The following is a 22,126-nucleotide window of genomic DNA, read 5'->3' on the forward strand; positions in this document are numbered from 1 at the left end:
CAACCACCATATCAAAATCATTCAATAAGTTAACACTTTTTTGTTTGTTGGTATTTTATAGTCCTGGAAGTTGTTTGGTGTTAGGAGGGTTGGAGGCGTACTCTAACTTCTCAGTGTTGTGTGTTAGTGTGTGTCAGGCACAGACAGCTGGCAGAGGGTGAACACAGAGATCCCAGTGAAGTCTCCTCGCTTCGCCCTGTTTGATCTGGCGGAGGGAAAGGCCTACAGCTTCCGTGTGCGCTGCTGCAACTCCGCCGGCGTTGGCGAGCCATCAGAAGCCACCGAGGCCACCACTGTCGGGGACAAGCTGGGTGAGGGGGTCACAAGTCACACGCCATACCACAGATTACAGCAGTTCCCAGTGTACCAACAGAAATAGATGTAGCACATGTTTACGTATTTACTCTGAAAGACACGCACTCCTCTCCGAATCAGTCTGCTTGAGCTCTTACGAGCCTTTTATCCCCCATTTGATCTTAGTTGAATTGTTGTCCCCAGATATCCCGTCTGCCCCAGGCCGTGTGGTTCCCACTAGGAACACAGACACGTCCGTGGTTGTGTCCTGGGAGGCTTCCAGAGACGCTAAGGAGCTGGTGGGATACTACATCGAGGCCAGCATCGTGGGTAGCAACAAGTTTGAGCCATGTAACAACAAGCCTGTCAAAGGCACCAGGTACAACGGTCCTTCTAACAATCCTTCTATCAATCTTTTACAAATATATACATATACAAATGGTGACCATAAATCTAATTCAATACTATATGTAAATGATGGTGAGCTCAAGTAAGTTGACAAAACGTTTTTTTCCCCACAAAGACTTAGAGATTGATGGTGTGAAACGTCTTTCTCAAAGTGTTTTTGTGTACTGGGAAACAGGTTTATCTGTCACGGTCTGGTGACAGGAGAGAGCTACGTGTTCAGAGTGAAGGCACTGAACGCCGCTGGGCTCAGCGAGTGTTCTCAGGAGTCTGAGGCTATTGAGGTGAAGGCTGCTATTGGTAAGTGAGAGGAAGAATGTCATGGCACAGTCATACTAGACAATAGGGTAGGAAGCCATTTTAGGAAGAATATGAAGAGCCATATACAAGGAACTTATTTTTTATGTTTAGATGGAGCACGATTACATGCTTAGAAAAAAAGGTGCTATCTAGAACCTAAAAGGGTTCTTCGACTGTCCCCATAGGAGAACCCTTTGAAGAACCCTTTTTGGTTCCAGGTAGATCCCTTTTGGTTCCAGGTAGAACTATTTTGGGTTCCATGTAGAACCCTTTCTACAGAAGGATTCTACCTGGAACCAAAAAAGTTTATACCTGGAACTGAAAATGGTTCTCCTATGGGGACAGCCAAAGAACCCTTTAGGAACCCTTTTTTTTAAGAGGGTATAGGTCTTAAAGGGTTATAATTTTATGGTACTAGGATCAGGAAAGCCTTTTAGCTCTATGAGTGGGTGGAATGTGATGATTGAATCTTATGCATAGTATTGTTATTACTCCTTTTCTAATATGCCGATGATGAAAGAAATATCCCGTTTTCACAATGAACAGGGGTTTCGCTGATGTGTTGCACCATTGTCTTCTTTATTTGCTGTCCATTGAGACATCACGTTGTCAGCTCTGTGTACCATCAGCATTTAGACTCCTCCCACGTGTTCTTTCCCATGGTTCCACTCTGTCAGTCACCCGAACAAGCCCCACCCACCACCCCCACACCCCCTGCTGAGTCAGAACTTATCCCCACCCTCCCTGCACAACCTGAGGCGGGCCGGGGTCAGGAGTTGTAGACTTCCTCTAATTTGGGTCAGTGCGATCCAACTCAGCGGTTGTTACAAACCAGCCCACCTTGCGTTCCTCTGTCACGACCCCCCCCCACCCCCACCCCCCCCATCACGTTGCCTGGGCACGAGATGTATCAGCCTCCACCACCCATCTGGTGTTTAAGGTACCCACCCCCTCTCCACCCCACCAACAATAACCCCTGATCTGCATTGTGCATCTGCCCATTCTTCTCACTCTCAACTGAATAGACTAGCTCTGGTCCCAGGTGTTACAGCGGCTTGCGCCTTGCTAACGCTGATCTGCACTAGCGCCCTGGACCAGAGCTAGGGAACAGGAATGCTAAACTGACAGCCCTGCTCCTTTACAGTTGTCCCATTAATGTCTGCACTGTGACTAACCAAGCTTCTAGCTATGACACATCACTCAGTCACTGGCCAGCTTTGTGCCGAGCAGCATGCTCTGTTTTCCCTTATGAAACACACTTAGTAACAATGTCAATGGATTTCTCTCTACAGTCCATTACAACTGATAATAGTTGGTAGACCTAGAGTCTAGGCCCATTAGTGGTAGTGTCTTACACGATAAAAGATAGACAATTGAATACTCACAATTGAGCCGAGGTTAGTATGAGGAAACACTTCTATCGCACATCTTTTAAAAATATATTATGAAGAATTAACTGCATTTATGTCCATAGATGTCACTCATAACTATTTCCAATAGTTGTCTCCCATTGAGTAAATTGCTATACACCATTATATATACTTGAAAAATGTTGCCCGTATTGTGCATATAATGAAATCCACTGGTATCATTACGAAAGTATAGTGTGGCTTTTTCATGAAGGGTTGGCGCAAAGCCTGCACACACTCGCTTTCTCCCCTCACAAGATTCTGCTTTCTCTTTAACTCTGCAACTCGCTTCCACACGCAGATGTCACTTGTTGGTCATCTTGTCTTCATTTTTCAGTCAGTCAGATGAAGACATTGTACTGTATTTAATATTGTATGTGATGGTATTGGTAATGTTTTCTTTCTCTCTCTCCCTCTGTCTCTCTGTCTCTCTCGTCCTTACTCTCTGAGTGAGCTGACTGAGATTTTAGCTGTTTGTTAGTGTGAATGGTTGATCTTCTCTTTGCCTGTGTAAAATGGCTTCTTTTGCTTTTTTCTGCTAACTCCTGTAGGGGGCGGTATTCCTCATGGTGTGTTGCCGGAGTGGGAGTTACCAAGGGGTGGTAACGTGGGCGGACTAACCAAGCACACGCCACGCTGGACGGGCACGCATGAGGCCGTTCAGTACCCCCCTTACACTATGCTAAAGCTCAATGCTCAAACTGGCAGTGTGCCTAGCCCAGGGGCCGGAGCTGGGGCAGGGGCCACTAGCTCAAGCCCCTCAGGCTCTTTAGAGCCCCTGGCTACAGGAAGTAAAGGCAAGGGGGGCAAGAGAGGCAGTGTGACCTGGGCCCCTGACCTGGTCACAGAATCAGTCACAGACTCGGTCACAGAGCCGGCCAAAGCCACGGATGAGGTTAAAGGTCAGGCTAAGGTGCCTGAGGCCGGGAAAACACGTAAGTCCTCTGTAGATGTTTCAGCCAAACGGGGGACAGAGAAAGAAACAGCCCACAGCGTGGGCTGGCCCAGGACAGACCCAGACCCAGGTGAGCACTCAGTCAGGCCACGCCAACTCTTGTATCATCAGATCATCCAAAATAAAACAACTCTTCATCTTTTCCCCCCCAAGGATTTTTTTTCACTTTTTTAAACTGAAGCTTTTTTCTTTCTACACTTTTTTGAACTGTCATTTTTTTAAATTACTTTGGTAAGAAGGTAGAAAACTATTTTGAAAAAAGAAACTAACACTTTAATATTTGTATAGGGATCACACTTTGAACGTATGTGGTTCTACTCTCATATTCACAGGAAAGGCATTAAAACACAATACATATAGCCAAAGTCTTCAACTGGTAAAATCCTATTTTTATCCCAAGGTAAGTTTCTATAACAGCTTTCTCAGTTTAACTACACAGTCACGCAGCCTTTCAGGCAATCTACTGGCCACCTCTACCACATGGCTGCCTCACACACACGGGAGGGGGGGGGGGGGTCCTCCCTCCACACCCTCAGTGTTCAGGCACTGTGCTAGCCACCTCAACTTAATGTAGCCGGTTTTGTATAGAAGGGATATTGCTTTTGTCAAAATTGACTTTTTGTAGCAGGTTAGGAGAATTTACGCAGCACGTTGGGAGAGTTAGGTTAAGGTGAGGAAAAAGGTTAGGGTCAGCTATTTTTGGCTCCCGAGTGGCGCAGTGGTCCAAAGCACTGCATCTCAGTGCTAGAGGTGTCACTACAGACCCTGGTTCGATCCTGGGCTGTATCACAACCGGTCGTGATTGGGAGTCCCATACGGCGGTGCACAATTTGCCCAACGTCATCCGGGTTAGGGTTTGGCCAGAGTAGGCCATCATTGTAAATAACAATTTGTTCTTAACCGACTTGCCATTTTAAATAAAGGTTCAATTGAAATATTTCCACATCTAATGTCAATTTGACAAAAGCTGTATCCCATCTAGCTACTGTAGCCTGGCTGGCTCACACACTCTGTGCTCTTTAAGGTCCACCGTCACCTTGGGAGAGCAGTGCGCATTAACGCACAGAGGCACTGTGACACAGCTAGAGCTAGCCTATCACAGCTTGTCTCTGAAGTGGGTCAGCCAATCTCAAGCCAGAAATGAATGCCTATACCTGAGACCTTTTTGGTAGTGTACTTCCTAGTCAGATTCTACGCCATACCCCCTCCCCCAAATTAGGGAGCACGCCATGTCCATGTGACTATTTGTGTGACAGGTCAATTTATTATGAGCATGTAATATTATCTAGTTATCTGTGTGAGCTCCCTCTATAGAAGACACCACCGCAGACCAGCCACTGAAATCATATGTGTTCTCACAGCTCCAGTGGCAAAAATATTTTGTCTCATTCCAACTCTGTTCAGTCCAGGTCCCTGAAATTTGTGTCCCCATAATTTGGTCAATGTGTGATGACTCAGTGTCTGGTTGAAACAGTTTGAGGTGAAAGGTTAAGGGTAAAGGTGCAGACAGTGGTCTCTTACAGCAAGTATGGATGACAAACTGTATCCCTAAGCTGTTGTTTAACCAACAGAGAACTTTGAACTTTGTTTGTGATTAAGTTTATTAGTGCCCAATACTTGCTCTAAGAAAGCAGAAAGTTAGTAAGTCAAAGTGATGAAAGACTGAAGCTCAACTAAGAGCATTATGAAGGCTTTACGAAACTTCCGTCTCCCATGACTTCCTCGTCTCACAGTTGACATAGCATGATGCTAACTGGAGTCCTCTGCTGTCCCAGCGTCCCCTACTCCACCCTATGGCATCAGCGTTCTGGAGTGTGTGCGGGACTCTATGGTGCTGGCCTGGAAGCAGCCCACCTTCATCGGAGGCGCTGACATCACCGGCTACTTCGTGGACTACCGTGAGGTCATCAATGGGGTGCCAGGGACATGGCACGAGGCCAACGTCAAGGCTGTCAGCGACAGAGCCTACAGAGTGAGTTAACCATTTTGTTTCTTTGGGATGAAGCTACCTTCTTTAACCTGAATTTGCAGGCACCTTTTGTCATATCGGGAGAAAAGGGAGAATGGTTTTTCACTGTCTGTCTGTCTGTCTGTCTGTCTGTCTGTCTGTCTGTCTGTCTGTCTGTCTGTCTGTCTGTCTGTCTGTCTGTCTGTCTGTCTGTCTGTCTGTCTGTCTGTCTGTCTGTCTGTCTGTCTGTCTGTCTGTCTGTCTGTCTGTCTGTCCAGGTGTCTGACTTGAAGGAGAACAGGAAGTACCAGTTCCAGGTGCGTGCTGCCAACATGGCAGGCGTGGGCATCCCTTCTCTGCCCAGTGGAACGTTTGTCTGTGAGGAGTGGACCATTGCTGTGCCAGGTGGGTAGTGCCACTAACATTCACTTGCAAACCTGAGCAAATATGAGAATTACACTGTAACACATCAACATGGATACTATATCACAATACAAGTCATATACACTGCAAAGATGTGTCTGAATTATTATTATTTTTTAACTTAAATTATAACCTCCATCTCCTTTTTTGGTGATGGTGTCGAAGCTTGCATGCACAGGGACATTATCTATGTACATTGCATTGCCTATGGGTGTGTCCCAAATAGCCCTATGGGCATGGCCAAAAGTAGTGCACTACAAAGGGAATATGGTGCTATTTGTACAACAACCTTACGTCCGTTCTTCAACTCTAAACCTAATTATTTACCCCTAATTTCCCACAGGACCTCCCCATGATCTGCAGGTGACAGAGGTGCGCGCCAACACTCTGGTGTTGCTTTATAAGCCACCAGTGTACCAGGGCCGTGACCCAGTCAACGGGTTCTACATTGACATCAAAGAGGCCGATGCTGAGGAGGAGGCTTGGAGAGGAGTCAACGAGAAGGCTGTCCTCACTAACTACATGAAGGTCAGGACCCTGTCCACTCCTATCGCTCCACGGTAACAGATCTAAGATCAGCTTCCCCTCCCCAAATCCTAACCTTTACCATTAGTGGGGAAAACTGACCCAGGATCAGCCTCTAGGGGCAACTTCACCATCTCTATCCACTTAAGTCAATCATACCATTGAGCACACATTCTAATTCAGAATTCGAATGCATAGTGTCTGATTGTAAGCGGGATTTGATTGGTGTAGGTCAGAGGATGTGTCTCGCGTGTAAAGGGATTTTCAACACTACTGCTTGTGTCTCAATAGTAATATTATATAGTCATATTTGATGTATGTGACTAACGTGTGTAATGTGACTCTTTCTTTCATGAGCAGATTAAGATTCTAAAGGAGGGGGAGACCTATGTGTTCCGTGTGCGTGCTCAGAATAAGGCAGGTGTGGGAAAGGCCTCTGAGCCCACAGAACCAGTCCTGGCCGAAACCAAACCAGGTAGGACGATGTTAAAGACCCCTCGACAGAGCATGAGGGAGAGGGAGGAAGGACATTGTTATTAAGCATTCATACTTCACGTTTCATTTAAGTCATACCTTGAAGTCAGGCACCTCATGTGTAGAATAGTCTCAATGTGTCTCCCTGGTTAAATACAAGTTCAATTAAAAGACCTCCCCACACAGCTATTTATTTTCTTTCCTGTTGAAAAGGTATAAATACAGATAATGTACAAACACTTAAATGGATAGTTTATCCAAATTACATATTGGTTTCCTTACCCTGTAAGCAGTCTAAAACAAGGTATGACCGCAATCCACAGCTAGGTTTAATTTCCCTGGCACTGTTTCCAAATGCTAACATTTTAGCATTTGTGGTTCAAATCCCATTCAAGTAATGGGATAGATACTCACATTTTTTCTCGCATCACGTCCAAATCATCCGAAAATATCTCAAATGTATTGTGAAGCTCACCAAAGTCACTTATTGATGATTTGAACATGATGAGTGAAAAATGCGAATATCTGTCCCATGACTTGAATGGGATTTGTGCCATGAATGCTAAAACGTTAGCATTTGGAAACAGTGTCAGCCACTGCCAGGGAAACTGGAAACTGCTGTCATACCTTGTACATAGACCGCTTACAAGGTCATTTTATAATTTGGGTGAACTATCCTTTTAAGGGTAAAATTAGATTCATACATTTAGTCACACTGCACCTTTTGCATGTGTTTTTGAGTCTCCAGCCGTGTTTGACTTTAGGTCTGTTCTCTCTCAGGCACTACGGAGATTGTTGTGGACGTTGATGATGAGGGAGTGATCTCCATGAACTTTGCCTGCTCCAACCTGACTCCAGACTCCAAATTTGTGTGGTCAAAGAACTACGAAGAGATCACAGACGATACTCGTATTAGTGTGGCGACCAGTGGGGAGAAGTGAGTGAGTGTGTGAGTTTGAAAGAAGATTAGGGAATCTAAAGTACTTCAGTATGTTGATTGTGCTGGTGCTTTTGTGTCTACCCCTCAGGTCCAAAGCCGCCTTCAATATGCCTGCGGAGGATGACATCGGCATTTACTCTTGTGCTGTCACCCACACCGACGGTGCTTGCTCCAGCTACACTCTCTCAGCAGAGGGTGAGTCCAACTGTGTGTCTGTGGTACTGTAGCACTGTACTAGCCTGACCACGTAATCACTTAAGCAGCTAACTTAGAAGGTTAAGAGGGTCGCAGAGCTTCATTGCTCCTGTGTAATTTCTACTTCTTAATCTCTGATAAATATTTCATTTTACCTCATAAGTCTTTTTTTTCTTTTTTGACAGAGTTGAAGAAACTGCTGGAGCTCAGCCATGACCACAAATTCCCCAGTGAGAAACTCAGGCACCCTGTTCTATGGGCTGCATCCCAAATGGCACCCTATTCCCTTAGTGTACCACTTTTGACCAGGAAAAAAGTAGTGCACTGTGTAGGGAATAGGGTGCCATTTGGGATGCGGACCTATCTTTTCTCATTTGTTTGTTCTGTGCATGACTCTTTCCTCACTGTTCCTGCTCTCACTTTTTCACCTTCTCTCCTCTCTGTCTCTCTCCTTCTCATTTGATCTGTCTAGTTATTCCATTAAAGACAGAGCTGGCTGTGGAGCTGCAGGAGAAGGGCAGAATTCGCTTCTGGCTGCAGGCTGAGAAGATCTCCGCTAATGGCAAAATAGAATATGTGTTTAACGACAACAATCTCTCCCAGGGAGAGGTAAGTAGGCACTGAATGGAAACAAAATAACTGAACTCTCTCTTAATGTTGAGCCGCTTTGGGACTGAAAACAAAATGCACTCCTTTATGGTTGTTAAAATTCCCAGGTTTAGGGGTCTCCTAAGTGGCGCAGTGGTCTAAGGCACTAGAGATTCTGGGTTCTAGTCCAGGCTCTGTCGCAGCCGGCCACGACCGGGCGGCCCATGGGGCGGCGCACAATTGGCCCAGCGTCGTCCAGGAGAGTTTGGCCGGCATGGATATCCTTGTCTCATCGCGCACTAGCGACTCCTGTGGCGGACCGGGCGCAGTGCACGCTGACACGGTCGCCAGGTGTACGGTGTTTCCTCCGACACATTGGTGCTTCCGGGTGGGATGGGCATTGTGTCAAGAAGCAGTGCGGCTTGGTTGGGTTGTGTTTCGGAGTACGCATGGCTCTCGACCTTCGCCTCTCCCGAGTCCGTACGGGAGTTGCAGCGATGAGACAAGACTGTAACTACTACCAATTGGATACCACGAAATTGGGGAGAAAAAAGGGGTTGAAAAAAATTAATACAATTTTTTTAAATTCCCAGTTTTTCCAGAAATCATGGTTGGAGGTTTCCTGGATTTCCTGCTTATTCCAGGAATTCTCCAACTGGCATTTCTGCAGAACCTGGGAATTTGTGGAAAGTTACCTGAAATTTGCGACCCTATGCTCCCTACATATGTATAACATCTACTGTAATTTCTGTTGTTGAGATGAAGTTTCTGAGACCAGACTAAAAAGACTTTTCCCATGACCTGCTTCCCAGAAATACAAGATGAACTTCAACAAGGACACAGGTGTGATTGAGATGATCATGGAGTCTCTGCTCCCAGAGGACGAGGGAACCTTCACCTTCCAGCTGCAGGACGGCAAAGCAACCAACCAGTCCAGCCTGGTGCTGATTGGAGATGGTAGGATAAACCCAGCCTCTCATTCTCTCCTTCCTCCTATCATCTTCCGTTCCTCTCTCCTCCCGCATGAGTGCCAGTCAGTTTACGCTATCATGCCAACTCCTTGTCAGTCTTTGTCATGGTATGACAAGGACAGCAGTGGAGTAGGCAAGAGCACAAACAGATCTGGGACCAGGCTATCTCTCCTCTGTTGTAAAGAAAAAACAGCCACACTATGGCTCAGAAGTTCGATCTTAACATATTTCACTAGAGGGCAGTGAAAGCTTACCATAAACCATAAACTATTGTGCACACATTAATAACAAATGTACCTGATTTAAATAATATCCACGTCAATGTACAAGACACATCATAGTGACTATATTACATGAAAGATGAATGTGATTGTACGTAAAAGTTTTGTTACCTAATCAGGAGTGATGTGTTTTTCCAGTGTTCAAGGGGCTGCAGAAGGAGTCTGCGTTCATGCGCAAGGAATGGCACAGAAAGCAAGGTATGGGATCTTTTTAAACGAAGAAAATATGTCATGAGTGGAGTAGTGATATGGTGAGATATTAGATTTATAGAACATTGTCAGAAATCATAGCAACATAATTGATCATTGAAATAATCCCACTGTCTTGTTTTTCGTAGGTCCTCACTTTGTGGAGTATCTGAGTTATGAAGTGACCCCAGAATGTTGTGTTATCCTGAAATGCAAGGTGAGAATGCCGAGGAACAGGGTTAGAGGGAACTCTTGGATAATGGATGTCAGTATTAGGTAAATTCCTCTTAGGTCAGCTCACACACCTCTCCAGATGACTTGTTACCCACCGGTGTGCAGTAGGGAAGTGGACCTGAACATCATATCTCTGTCTATCTCTTTCTATCCATCTGTCGCTATCACCCTCTGCAGGTTGGGAACATAAAGAAAGAGACCGTTGCATTGTGGTACAAGGATGGGCGTGAGGTCAAGGGAGATGAGAAACTCACCTTCACGGAGGGAGTGCTCAAACTGGAGATTGCTCAGGTGAGAGGGATTCTGCAGTTATTTCATGCACATCATACATTAGAAATATATACAGTACCACAAGCCTCTTATGCAGCAGTATAAGACCGTACTGCACAATACCTGTCTTTAGAGGGTTATGAATATTGTTTTGCACATTACTCTAGGCTATATGAATGGCTCTTCTATACAGTACACTACATATAGGTTGTAAAATATAATATAATATTTTCAATATGCTGCACATGTATGAACATACCGTATGTATTGAATGTTTTTGTAATATGTTCTACACATCATTATACAGTCAATGTGCTGTTTGTTTGCAACTGTGTATGACTGTATCATCATTGCACATCTCTGTCTATATGTTCATATATCATATATATATGAGTTCCTCACACAACATGGATGCTATCTTCTGGCTGCAAGATGGTGGAGAAAGTTGAGCATAAGTCGGTCTGAAGGGGTTGCGACCATGTGAAAAGTTACTGTCTTAATATCGCTTTCTTAATTATATTAATCACAATTTCTCTGTCTTTTCCAGTTACAGCATCTAACCGATCCTTACTTAAATTTGTATAAAACCTCTTAAATTCTAACCCACCCATTTATTATTCTTACTAAATTACAGCATATTTCGACACGATTCAACATTTTTCCTCTAACACACCATGTCTCAACCATTGTTCTCTGTATTAAAGGTAGACTGACGTAGATGCAGAAAGGAAACTGCATAGTGGGTCAATTTCCTTAACAACTAAGAGCTGTGAAGCGCAAGGCTCAACTTCTCTGCTGTTTTGGTGCCTGGGCTACCACACTGTAAACAGAGTGAAGCGAACCCGCGCACATGCGCAGATATTGTGTGTGACTGTGTGAGAGTGAGGCCTTGCGTCTCGCCCATCTCAATATCTGTGGTGCTGCTCGCGGCAACATCATTTCACTGAGTCTACCCCTTTTAATGTGTTTTATCAAATCTGTTTCATGTCTTTTACAGTATATCATGTCCTTTTGTAATTCACCTGTTTTCCACCCTACATCTGTCTACCTAGTCTTGAGCCAAACACACCACTCATCTCTGTGTGTAGTCCAACGTGCATGTCATCAGAAGTGGCACAGTGTGTGCACGTGCGACACGCATCGTGCCTTAGCGGTGCAGTATGTAAACATGTCACATGTGTCCTATTACAGCGTGATGCTCCTCCTGCAGCTGTAGCGACAGACCTAGACAATTCCCTCGAGGACCTTATCTGGAGAATACTAAAAGTTGGGATCAGCGTGATCTTTTTGTCACCTTAAGTGATCATCTTCTTGGTTTTGCTGTTTTGAGAATGCTTTTTTGCTTTTGTGTCAAATAAATGTGTGTCCTGCAGCATCCATAGCAGGGGAGAAAAGCTTGCCTTTTCGCTTGAGAGTTGAATTTTCTTCATTTACAAAAGGATGTGTGTCTCAAACCTAGCCTTCTCTTATAGATCTCAAAGAAGGATGCCGGTGTCTATGAGATTGTTCTGAAGGATGACAGAGGGCAGGACACATCCACGTTGAATCTGACAGAACAAGGTGACTAACCCCTCAAAGCCATACCTCATTGTGTGTGCAGTAAAGCGTCAACAAGGCCTCATCATATTTACATTTCTGTCCTCCAGGTTTCAGAGACTTGATGAATGAAGTGTTCAGTAATATTGGTAAGTACATGTGTCTCACTGCAGTGGGAAACCCATTAGCTAAAGTTGAACTTGTGTTCAAAACATCCATAAAGTCTTCCTCTGTAAAGTTGCTCTGTGTAACGTTGCACTGTGTGACATTTCTGTAATGTTGTACTGTATAACATCTCTGTGACGTTGCACTGTGGAACATCTCTGTGACGTTGCACTGTGGAACATCTCTGTAACATTGCACTGTGGAACATCTCTGTAACGTTGCACTGTGGAACATCTCTGTGACGTTGCACTGTGGAACATCTCTGTAACGTTGCACTGTATAACATCTCTGTGACGTTGCACTGTGGAACATCTCTGTGACGTTGCACTGTGGAACATCTCTGTAATGTAAGACTGTGTAACATCTCTGTGACGTTGCACTGTGGAACATCTCTGTAACGTTGCACTGTATAACATCTCTGTAACGTTGCACTGTGGAACATCTCTGTAACGTTGCACTGTGGAACATCTCTGTGACGTTGCACTGTGGAACATCTCTGTAATGTAAGACTGTGTAACATCTCCGTAACGTTCCCTAGCCAACTCCTCCACTGCACTGAAGATCCAGAGCACAGACGAGGGCATCAGGCTTTACTCCTTTGTCAGTTACTACAACGAGGCGCTCCAGGTCACCTGGCACCACAAGTGTGTAGTCTCCTTACGTGTGTGTGTGTGTGTGTGTGTGTGTGTGTGTGTGTGTGTGTGTGTGTGTGTGTGTGTGTGTGTGTGTGTGTGTGTGTGTGTGTGTGTGTGTGTGTGTGTGTGTGTGTGTGTGTGTGTGTGTGTGTGTGTGTGTGTGTGTGTGTGTGTGTGTGTGTGTGTGTGTGTGCCTGAATGTGCGCGTGTGTGTTCGTGCGTGCGTGTGTGTTTGCATGTACATTCAACTGTCAGTTGTGTGTTGCCTGTGAGATGCAGCCTATATGTGTGTGTGTCAGTCAGCTGTTTTTCTCTCTAATAGGGATTCAGCGATAGCCTTCACAGACCGCATTAAGAGTGGTGTGGTGGGAGAGCAGCTGTGGCTACAGATCACAGAGCCCACAGAGAAAGACAAGGGCAAATACGCCATCGAGTTCCATGATGGAAAGGGCGGTCTGAAGAGGACTGTAGAGCTGTCTGGCCAGGGTGAGACTACGGTTGAGTTCCAAATGGCACCCTATTTCCTATATAGTGCACTCATTTTGACATCTACATGGAATTAAGCGGCTCCCGTTCCTTCACCAATGCTTTGATAGGTATACTCACCTCCTCTTTTCTTGCAGCATTTGATGACGCATATGCAGAATTCCAGAGGCTCAAGTAAGTTTGCTCAAATTAGTAGATATTTATACACCCTTTTCCCCCATTGTATTAGCCAGTTCTTCTGCATGTTGTGGATGTGGCATGCCATTAAGTACCCAGCAAACCCGGAACATTCCCAGGACATTAGCTAACATTCCCATGAAGTTCTAGTTAGGGTTTGAGCTAACATTGGGATGAAAACGTCCCACAAACATCCTAAGAATGTTTTTGATCACCAAATATTTTTTATCAGGAAATATTTGAAGTGAAATATCCTTGTAATGTTCTCCTCACAGTCACTAAAATGTTGTGCATAGCATGTGTAAAAACTACCACATATTGTTCTCATTAGGTGTGTGTGATAACACAATGTAATAACACAACGTTCCAGTAATGTTCTTAAAAACATACTTCCGCAACCAAATGAGGGAGCAATAGGAGTGGTTCTGAGCAAACATTACAGGAACGATCTGCTAATGTTGATGGATATGTCCATTAGAACACCCATAACAACAAGCAGAGAATATCTCTACAATGGTCTCATAAGGCTGTTCTGTGACATGACATGGGTTCCAAAAACATTCCTTGAACATACTTCAGCAATTATGTCTGGATTCAATTGAATAGGTTCTGAAAAAACATTACAGAAACATTCCTAAACATCCCAAATAACATTCAGGGAACATTCCCACAAGACTTTCATAAAGTTATAGTGTGATGTTATAACATGATTGTTACGATAACGTTCCCGTCACAAACGTCAGTAATTTTGTCTGGATTTAATACAAGTGGTTCTGAGAAAACTGGAATGTTCTGCTAATGTTAATAGGGCCATTCCACAAAAAGAGTGCCTTTTGATATTTTAAGTAGAAATTGTGCATTAGTATTGAATTTAAAAGCCTTTTATATTAAATGAAGTGCCTTTTTAATATAGACCACATGAGAAAAAATAAGAAACCCGCACACTGCTCTTGCTAGTATCACTGCTCTTCATTAAGCTTTAAGTATCGGCCTCAAGGCCTTCGTCAGAGCTTTTGTGAGTGTTTACAATTTCCACCCTTATGTAGACATTGCTCCACCCACGTCTGTTCAATGCATCGAATGGGGTTGTAAAATAAGCAAGTGTTACCAAATATAACAATGTGTGTACATAAAACACATTAAACAAGTCTGTAAAAGCACAGTGAGGATAAGTACGTTTTCATAAATCATTGGGTACAGTGCAAGAAAAAAACCCCAGCCTAATCTAATCCAGGCTGTATCACAACCAGCTGTGATTGGGAGTCCCATAGGGCGGCGCACAATTGGCCCAATTAGGCCGTCATTGTAAATAAGAATGTTTTCTTAACTGACTTGCCTAGTTAAATAAAGGTTTAATAAAAACTAAAATATAATCTGAAGTGATATGCATTAATTCATGTTCACATTTACAATTTAACATGCATGGGCATTTCATCATTAAGACCTTTGGGGAATAATGTCTGGTGGGTGAAAATCCCAAAACATTCTCTTTTGCTCAGAGTATTATTTATATCACCTCCCCTGTCTGATATCTTGACTTTCTCAATGCCATAAAATCTAAAGGTAGAAATGTCATGAAATGTCATATAGACCACATGGAAAATTCAATAAATCAGATTTTTTATATGAATAAAGTCTTGCTGAAGTGCCAAAGGGAATGCTGGGTAAAACCTAAATAGGATATTTCAGAAACCTTTTAAAGAATACATAAAGATGTATGTGAGAATTCTTGCAACATCTATGCACATTCTCACATATGTCCCCCCCCCCAATTTTGTGTTTTGGGGACACATCTCTTCAATGTTCCCACAACCTAATGAAATGTTTTGCGAACTTTTAAAGAACATAAAAAATATGTTCTGTTAACATTCTTGCAACATCAGAAGAATGTTCTGTGCACCCTAATAGAAACATTGTATAATCATCAGCACAACTGGACACATGTTGTGTTACGAGAACTTTTGGCGGTAATGTTCTAACACCATTCCCACAACTAAAGGAAATGTTCTGGGAACATTCACAGAACCAGTTTTGGTTTGCTGGGTACTCTGCATCAATCCTTCCTTTCATGTGATTGCTATTTTTGGTGTTCCTCTCTGTCTGCCAAGCCACTCTCTCTGTGCATGTATGTTTATATAGCAGTCTCTGACGGGCTTTGACAGGCTTTGAGTAAGGGCATAGGGAAGTGGGCAGACAGATGAAGCCTTTACGTAGACACACTTCCTGGCTCCAGTCCAAATACATTCTCTGGATGTGTTTCTCTTATCTTTGTTCTTCCATTCTGTTCTGTCTCTTCCATTTTCAGAGCGGCCGCTATTGCAGAGAGAAGTAAGTACACACACACACACACACACACACACACACACACACACACACACACACACACACACACACACGTTATTAGATGGGGATGAGAGGGCTGCTCTCAGTATTATAGTGGGTACTGATATTTTCAAACAGATCTGAGGTCAGTGGTCTAATTTGGTGCTCTTTGTTCCAGATCGTGCTCGCGTGGCAGGAGGCCTGCCTGATGTCGTCACCATACAGGAGTTAAAGGTAACCATGTCTGGATGGATCTGTATCTGTCCGTCTGTATATGTACTGTATGTCCATGGTCCCATACTGGCATGGGACTCAGGTATTGCAGACTTGATCATGTATGGCACTACTACTGCTGCATCTGAAATGGTATCCCTAGTATTCCCTATTTAGTGCACTACTTTTAATCAGAGCTATGGTCAAAAGTCATACACTATATAAGGAAGGGCTCTGGTCAAAAGTAGTATGCTATATAGGGAATAGGGTGCCAGTATAGGGTGCCATTTCGGACACACCTTATTATGTGTGATCTTGTCTCTCTCCATCAGGCCCTGAACCTGACCTGTAACATTTCGGGCGAACCCCTGCCTGAGGTCGTCTGGCTGAAGAACGAGAGGGAGATTGTGTCTGATGGCCACTACGTTATGAAGCTCGAGGCGGGCAAGTACGCCAGCTTCACCATCACCACGGTGAACACGACAGACTCGGGCAAGTACAGCATCCTGGTGAAGAACAAGTACGGCACAGAGAGCGCCGACTTCACCGTAAGTGTCTTCAGCCCCGACAGCAAGAAATAAGGGAGAAAGAAAGAAGGCCGGCAAGAAATAAGGGAGACCTCAATCTTTGCGTAAATATTATGTATAAAAATACATAGAAAAAGACAAAGAAAAAAGATGGAAGGGATACAGAGTCCTCAGCATTGGTTTGAGATGGTTTTTATGGTAGTCTATACAGTATTTAACTCTAGTTTGAAAAGGTGTATCGTTTTACTCTGAGCATGAAATGCCCAAAGGTTCAGAGAAAAATCTGAGAAGAACTGTTTCAGCATTTTATCTTATAGAATTACAAAAAACATAAACACAATACTTTAGGTCCAATCATCCTTTATTTTGACACTACGATGAGTATAGTTATACATTTATAAAATTCCCCCATGTATTACAATATTCTGCTATATTTTACTAAGTATTGACACACTAAAAAGGCATGTAAAGACAAATGTTTGTGTTAATTCAAATGAATTTACTGCAACAGACTTAAAACTTAAAGGTTAGCCATCTAGTATTGTCTAAAAAGGACTGTGATGCTGAAAACCTTGTTAGCTTACTCAAAGGTTATTACTGTATGTGCCATGTAAGAGTTTTAAAAAGTAAGGAAGTGAATAGATGCTCTATAAGCACGGAGAAAGGATTTTTTTTCTTCTGTAATGTGGAATTTGAACAGATCCTGTGTTTTTTCATTTTCATTCACAATCACTGTTTACTGAATATGATGTCACCACATATGTCACTCAGTAGTGTTATTACATCACTCCTTCTGCCGCTGTCGTGATTATGGCATCCCTTTCTCTGATTTATGACATCACTTCCCCTGTCACTTAGTAGTGATTATGACGTCACTTACTTTGTCACTACGCAGTGATTATGACATCCCTTCATCTGTCACTCAGTAATGATTAGGACATCACTTCCTCTGTCACTCAGCAATGATTATGACATCACTTCCTCTGCCACTATGTAGTGATTATGACATCACTTCCTCTGTCTCTCAGTAATGATTATGACATCACTTCCTCTTTCCCATGTCTCATGAGAAGGACTAATAAAATGGAGCATGTATTCCCTCACCACCTCCTCCTCTGTCTCACTGTGTTTTGTTCCCTCTGTACGGCACCCCACTCTTCACTCTCCATTCTCTTCCTCCACTCTTCACTTCCTGCTTCAGTCTCCTGTTCACCATTCTCTCCTGGTCACTTGTCTGATATTGTCTGATGGTCATCTTGTCTCCGAAGACCATGAAGGCATCTATCACCAAGGAGCAATGCAATCCCTCAGTCTGAACATACACAAGCACCTCTCCCCTTACGCAGGGGAGTCAAACTCAACTCCTTGACGACGCGCACACCTGCTGATTTTTGTGTTACCTTTTAATAAGTTGCTGATTTAGACCTGGGTCTGTGGCCCTTGGGGATTTGAGCTTGACAACCCTGCTGCTTTGTACCATATGCGTTGTCTCTCAATACACTTAACCAACTGCACTCTGTCCACACACACTTCCACTGAGCATCCTTCCTCCCATCACATTTCTCTGTACTGTGTGTTTGTAAGCACAAATCACCCTCAGACACCCACCATGTTTTTGTTCATTAGATGTTTTCTCATCAAGGATTCACCACTAGTAGGACATTAAATTAGCTGCGTCCCAAATAGCAGCCTGTTCCCTATATAGTTCACTACTTTTAACCAGAGATCTATGGGCCCTGGACAAAAGTAGTGCAGTAAATAGGGAACAGGGTCCCATTTGGGATGCAGGAATAATCTACGGCTACATACGGCTACATATGTGACGTAACAGTGCACCAAGCCCTCATGATAAAGGAAAGGAACATCTTATCAGCAACTCACACACACGTGAGCTTGTTATTGGTGCTGAATGGGAAAAGTCTTAGTCATATATTTAGCGTGTGTGCCAGTCTGGGACACCATTTTTAGATTCACTGACTGGAAAAGATGGACATTAGACCCAGGCAATGTGATCAAACTGACATTAAAACAAACAATGGGTTAAGTCACCAGAATATAATGAGAGTAGCCTGTCACATAACTCAAACATGTGGAGAGACCAGGAATTGGGTTAGCCAGTGGTCTGAAACAAGAATATCAGGGCCTATATTCATAGAGAGTATGAGTGCTGATTTAGAATCAGTTCCCAATCGTTCATATTCATTATAGTCTAAGAGGCTAAACTGATCTGAGATGCTTTATGAAAACAGGCCCAGGTTCCAATCACCTACAGTATCTCAAGTGTTGTATTATTTTTTTGCAGTAGGCTATTCTATGTGGTAAAACATGCTGCTCTCTGTTTTCAGACACACTAAACCGCAAAGCATTAATACAAAAAAATTGTCCATGCACAAGTAAACATGATCAATAGCTTATTACACCAGCAATAATACCATGTGATCCAGGAACAACATTTGTTGTTGACATGTTTTTTGCAGCCCTCTTCTCAGAAGACGTTTTAGTGACGTTTAATTTGTTGGCCTATAAATCACATTAGGAAAGCTTTGCAGTCTGGTAAGTAATCTCAAATGCCAACAATGTCTTTGAACAATGTCTTTGAAGTAGACCATTTTTTTAAGATGGCTTGATGAAATTAAACTTTTTATTCACAAGACTAGTTTTAAAAGTAGCTAGGGAAATTCTGTGTGCAAAGTATGTGTGTGTGCGTCTGTGTGTGCGTGTGCGTGCGTGTAAACCCTAAAACCTTTTCCATTTGTCAGTTGGCTGTAACAGAAGGCAAAGGGGACTTGGGAGTGACCTCCTATTTGACTGATGCTGATGGGAACGTGATCATTGGGTCTAAAAGCAGACCTACCACCCCAACAGAGAGGAGGAAGTCAGTCACTGGGAAGAAAATGCAGAAGAGAAAGGGTGAGGGGACAGCTGTCCACAATAATGTGTGCAAGAAAATACTTAACACAAAAAGCTTTTAATATGAACAAATACAAATATTAGGCTACACCATTAATTAGGCCACACTTCTCAATGAAAAAAATATAAACTTACAACCAAGTTAAAACGGTGTACAGAGTAATTATCTAATCTCAGAACCCAGATCTAGCATAAGTCTGTCACAAGAGACTAGGACTTATCTCACTTCAATGTGTCAGTTTATCACCTTCAGAAGGAGCGGATAGCATCATCATCATGTTTATCCTTTTTGAGTCAAAAGTGTAAGCACTATCACAACAAGTCATGTTTGAGGTTAGGGGGAAAAATCTAGTTAGGTTGATTTCTTCACCACCAAATTAGTGAAGTTGTTTTGGATGGACTTTTTGGTGATGGGAAGGGCAGTCTTGTGATTGAGTCAGTGGTTAAACATAAGTAATGTCCTTTTTCTAGAAGAAGCTTCGTGAATTTCTTCACCTGTGTGTGTTTCCTTAGATTCCGTAATCCTCCAGAAGCCACCAGAGGAAAAGGAGGGGAAGAAGAAAGAAGAAAAGAAGATGGAGGACAAAACTGATGCTTTGCCAAAAACCACAGACAAGAAAAAGGCTGCCCCTGCTGTTGCAAGCAGGGTCGGCAAGCAGGAGACCCTGCAGCAGCCCACAACTACAGCAGATGAGGCGAAGCCAGATGATGTCCCCACATCTGAGAAGCCACAGATTAACAAGGGAAAAAACGATCAAGACGAGTGATGATCAGAAAGCTGGTTACATAAGTGAAATAGTTATTTTGGAGTTTGATGTGGTTTACACGTCTTGCATGACTGATGTGTGTCTTTCAGCATCACTGAAACAACACTGGAATAATTGTTTTTCTCCCAAAATTGTAATTCACTCATCCTTTCTTTAAAGGCCCAGTGCTGTCAAAATGTCCACTAATGAAACTAACACTCCAAAAATTTGATCTGTGTAATTTCCTGATAGTTTCTGTTAGAAAACACAATCTACACAGGACTTTCTAATCAGCAGCTTTGAATGAGCAGGCATTTCGGCTTTCCATTGTGACATCCACATGCGGTAAATTTAATAGAGCAGTAACAAAGAGAATTCCAAACCTCCCTGCCAATAACAGCTAGTTTTCAGTTTTCCCCTCCCCCCTCAGACCACCCCCAGGCAGTCCTAGCGAAATTCTTGCTTGAGAAATATACTGAACAAAAATATAAATGCAACATGTAAAGTGTTGGTCCCATGTTTCATGAGCTGAAAAAAAGCTCCCAGTAATTGTACATATGCACACAAATCATATTTCTATCAAATGTTGTGCACAAATGTGTTTACATCCCTGTTAGTGAGCATTTCTCCTTGGCCACAATAATCCATCCAACTGACAGGTGTGGCATATCAAGAAGCTGATTAAACAGCATGATCATTACACAGGTGCACCTTGTGCTGGGGACAATAAAAGGCCACTCTAAAATGCCTCAGATCTGTCAAGTTTTGAGGGAGCAATCAATTGACATGCTGACTGCAAGAATCTCCACCAGAGCTGTTGCCAGAGAATTGAATGTTAATTTGTCTACCATAAGAAACCTCCAATGTCGTTTTAGAGAATTTGGACAGCTGATGAAACTGAGGATTATTTCTGTCTGTAATAAAGCCCTTTTGTGGGGAAAAACCTGTTCTCGTTGGCTAGGCCTGGCTCCCCAGTGGGTGGGCCTATGCCCTCCCAGGCCCACCCATTGCTGCACCCCTGCCCAGTCATGTGAAATCCATAGATTAGGGCCTAATTAATTCATTTCAATTGAATATGAACTGTAAATCAGTACAATTTTTGAAATTGTTTAATGTTGAGTTTATATTTTTGTTCAGTATAGTTTCTTTGCTAAATGGAAATATTTTACAGTTAAGTACTTAATTGTTACCCAGAAATTATTTGATATTGATATAAAAACGGCTGCATTTGTCCTTTAAGAGCAGGGAAGATTAAAATACAGAGTGAGGGATGTAATTTTTTTAAACAATTTGTAATTCAAACATATAGGCTGCGCTATAAACTTGTAGCTCAAAGGAAGGCCCACAAAAAAGGCATAATTTGCATAGTCTTCAAATCTTTAACCTTTGGTGGTGTTATTGCTTGCATTTTTTTGCCTTCAAGATTGATTATAATGCAGTAATAGGCCACTTTAAGACACCTGAGATTGGGAATGACATATGTAAAACAGGAGTATGTGTATTGAGGGAGACACAACTGACCGACTTTTGAACAAACATTAGTTTCTCATGCACAGCCCTTATATAAATCAACGTCACCAAAAGAATGATATGGGTCTATACGCAAGAGAGGAAGTGAAGGACAAACGAAACGTGAATACCTGAAGTTAACCAGAGCAGAGTAAAATCACAGCAAGGTCAAATATTAGAACATGTCACTCAGTTCACCCAATTAGCTTGGAAGCAACATCCAAATGGAACAGAGAATTAGACCACCAAATAAAATGTTCCTCATTTTATTTTTGTTTATTTTTATTTAAATTAATATCACTTGATGAATGAACGCTTGTAATTCATACACGATTATCGAGGAGATTGCATGGGCCACTTCTCTTCACTGGTATAATTGTTTGAATTGCGCATTTCTCTGCATTGAAAATAATGAGTCATGTTATGTTTGGTAGCCTGTAGGCCTGGACAATATGGTGTGATAATAATGAAAAAGAATACAAGGTTAGATTGTAAAAGC

General features: G+C 42.9%; 1 protein-coding gene across 7 annotated transcripts in view; it reads left to right on the forward strand.

The window, feature by feature from the left end:
• LOC139531960 (myomesin-1-like) overlaps positions 1-22,124 on the forward strand; it is a 36,803-nt gene extending 14,679 nt beyond the window's left edge. For 6 of the 7 annotated variants that reach the window (XM_071328984.1, XM_071328988.1, XM_071328986.1 and 3 more), the window contains 26 exons: positions 128-311; positions 499-673; positions 878-999; positions 2,960-2,977; positions 5,139-5,335; positions 5,590-5,716; positions 6,078-6,262; positions 6,620-6,734; positions 7,514-7,670; positions 7,762-7,868; positions 8,054-8,098; positions 8,341-8,477; positions 9,269-9,413; positions 9,847-9,906; positions 10,047-10,114; positions 10,309-10,422; positions 11,874-11,961; positions 12,048-12,086; positions 12,641-12,746; positions 13,060-13,223; positions 13,361-13,397; positions 15,706-15,728; positions 15,901-15,956; positions 16,268-16,483; positions 19,222-19,372; positions 19,886-22,124. In XM_071328984.1, the coding sequence (XP_071185085.1) occupies positions 128-311; positions 499-673; positions 878-999; positions 2,960-2,977; positions 5,139-5,335; positions 5,590-5,716; positions 6,078-6,262; positions 6,620-6,734; positions 7,514-7,670; positions 7,762-7,868; positions 8,054-8,098; positions 8,341-8,477; positions 9,269-9,413; positions 9,847-9,906; positions 10,047-10,114; positions 10,309-10,422; positions 11,874-11,961; positions 12,048-12,086; positions 12,641-12,746; positions 13,060-13,223; positions 13,361-13,397; positions 15,706-15,728; positions 15,901-15,956; positions 16,268-16,483; positions 19,222-19,372; positions 19,886-20,139 (3,090 nt within the window). In that variant the 3' untranslated portion in view covers positions 20,140-22,124. The remainder of the gene's footprint in view (positions 1-127; positions 312-498; positions 674-877; positions 1,000-2,959; positions 2,978-5,138; positions 5,336-5,589; positions 5,717-6,077; positions 6,263-6,619; positions 6,735-7,513; positions 7,671-7,761; positions 7,869-8,053; positions 8,099-8,340; positions 8,478-9,268; positions 9,414-9,846; positions 9,907-10,046; positions 10,115-10,308; positions 10,423-11,873; positions 11,962-12,047; positions 12,087-12,640; positions 12,747-13,059; positions 13,224-13,360; positions 13,398-15,705; positions 15,729-15,900; positions 15,957-16,267; positions 16,484-19,221; positions 19,373-19,885) is intronic. The other variant, XM_071328987.1, reaches the window with a different exon arrangement.
• Positions 22,125-22,126: the final 2 nt, after the last annotated feature.

Source organism: Salvelinus alpinus, chromosome 10, assembly GCF_045679555.1.
Source record: "Salvelinus alpinus chromosome 10, SLU_Salpinus.1, whole genome shotgun sequence".
Taxonomy (NCBI): Eukaryota; Metazoa; Chordata; class Actinopteri; order Salmoniformes; family Salmonidae; genus Salvelinus; species Salvelinus alpinus.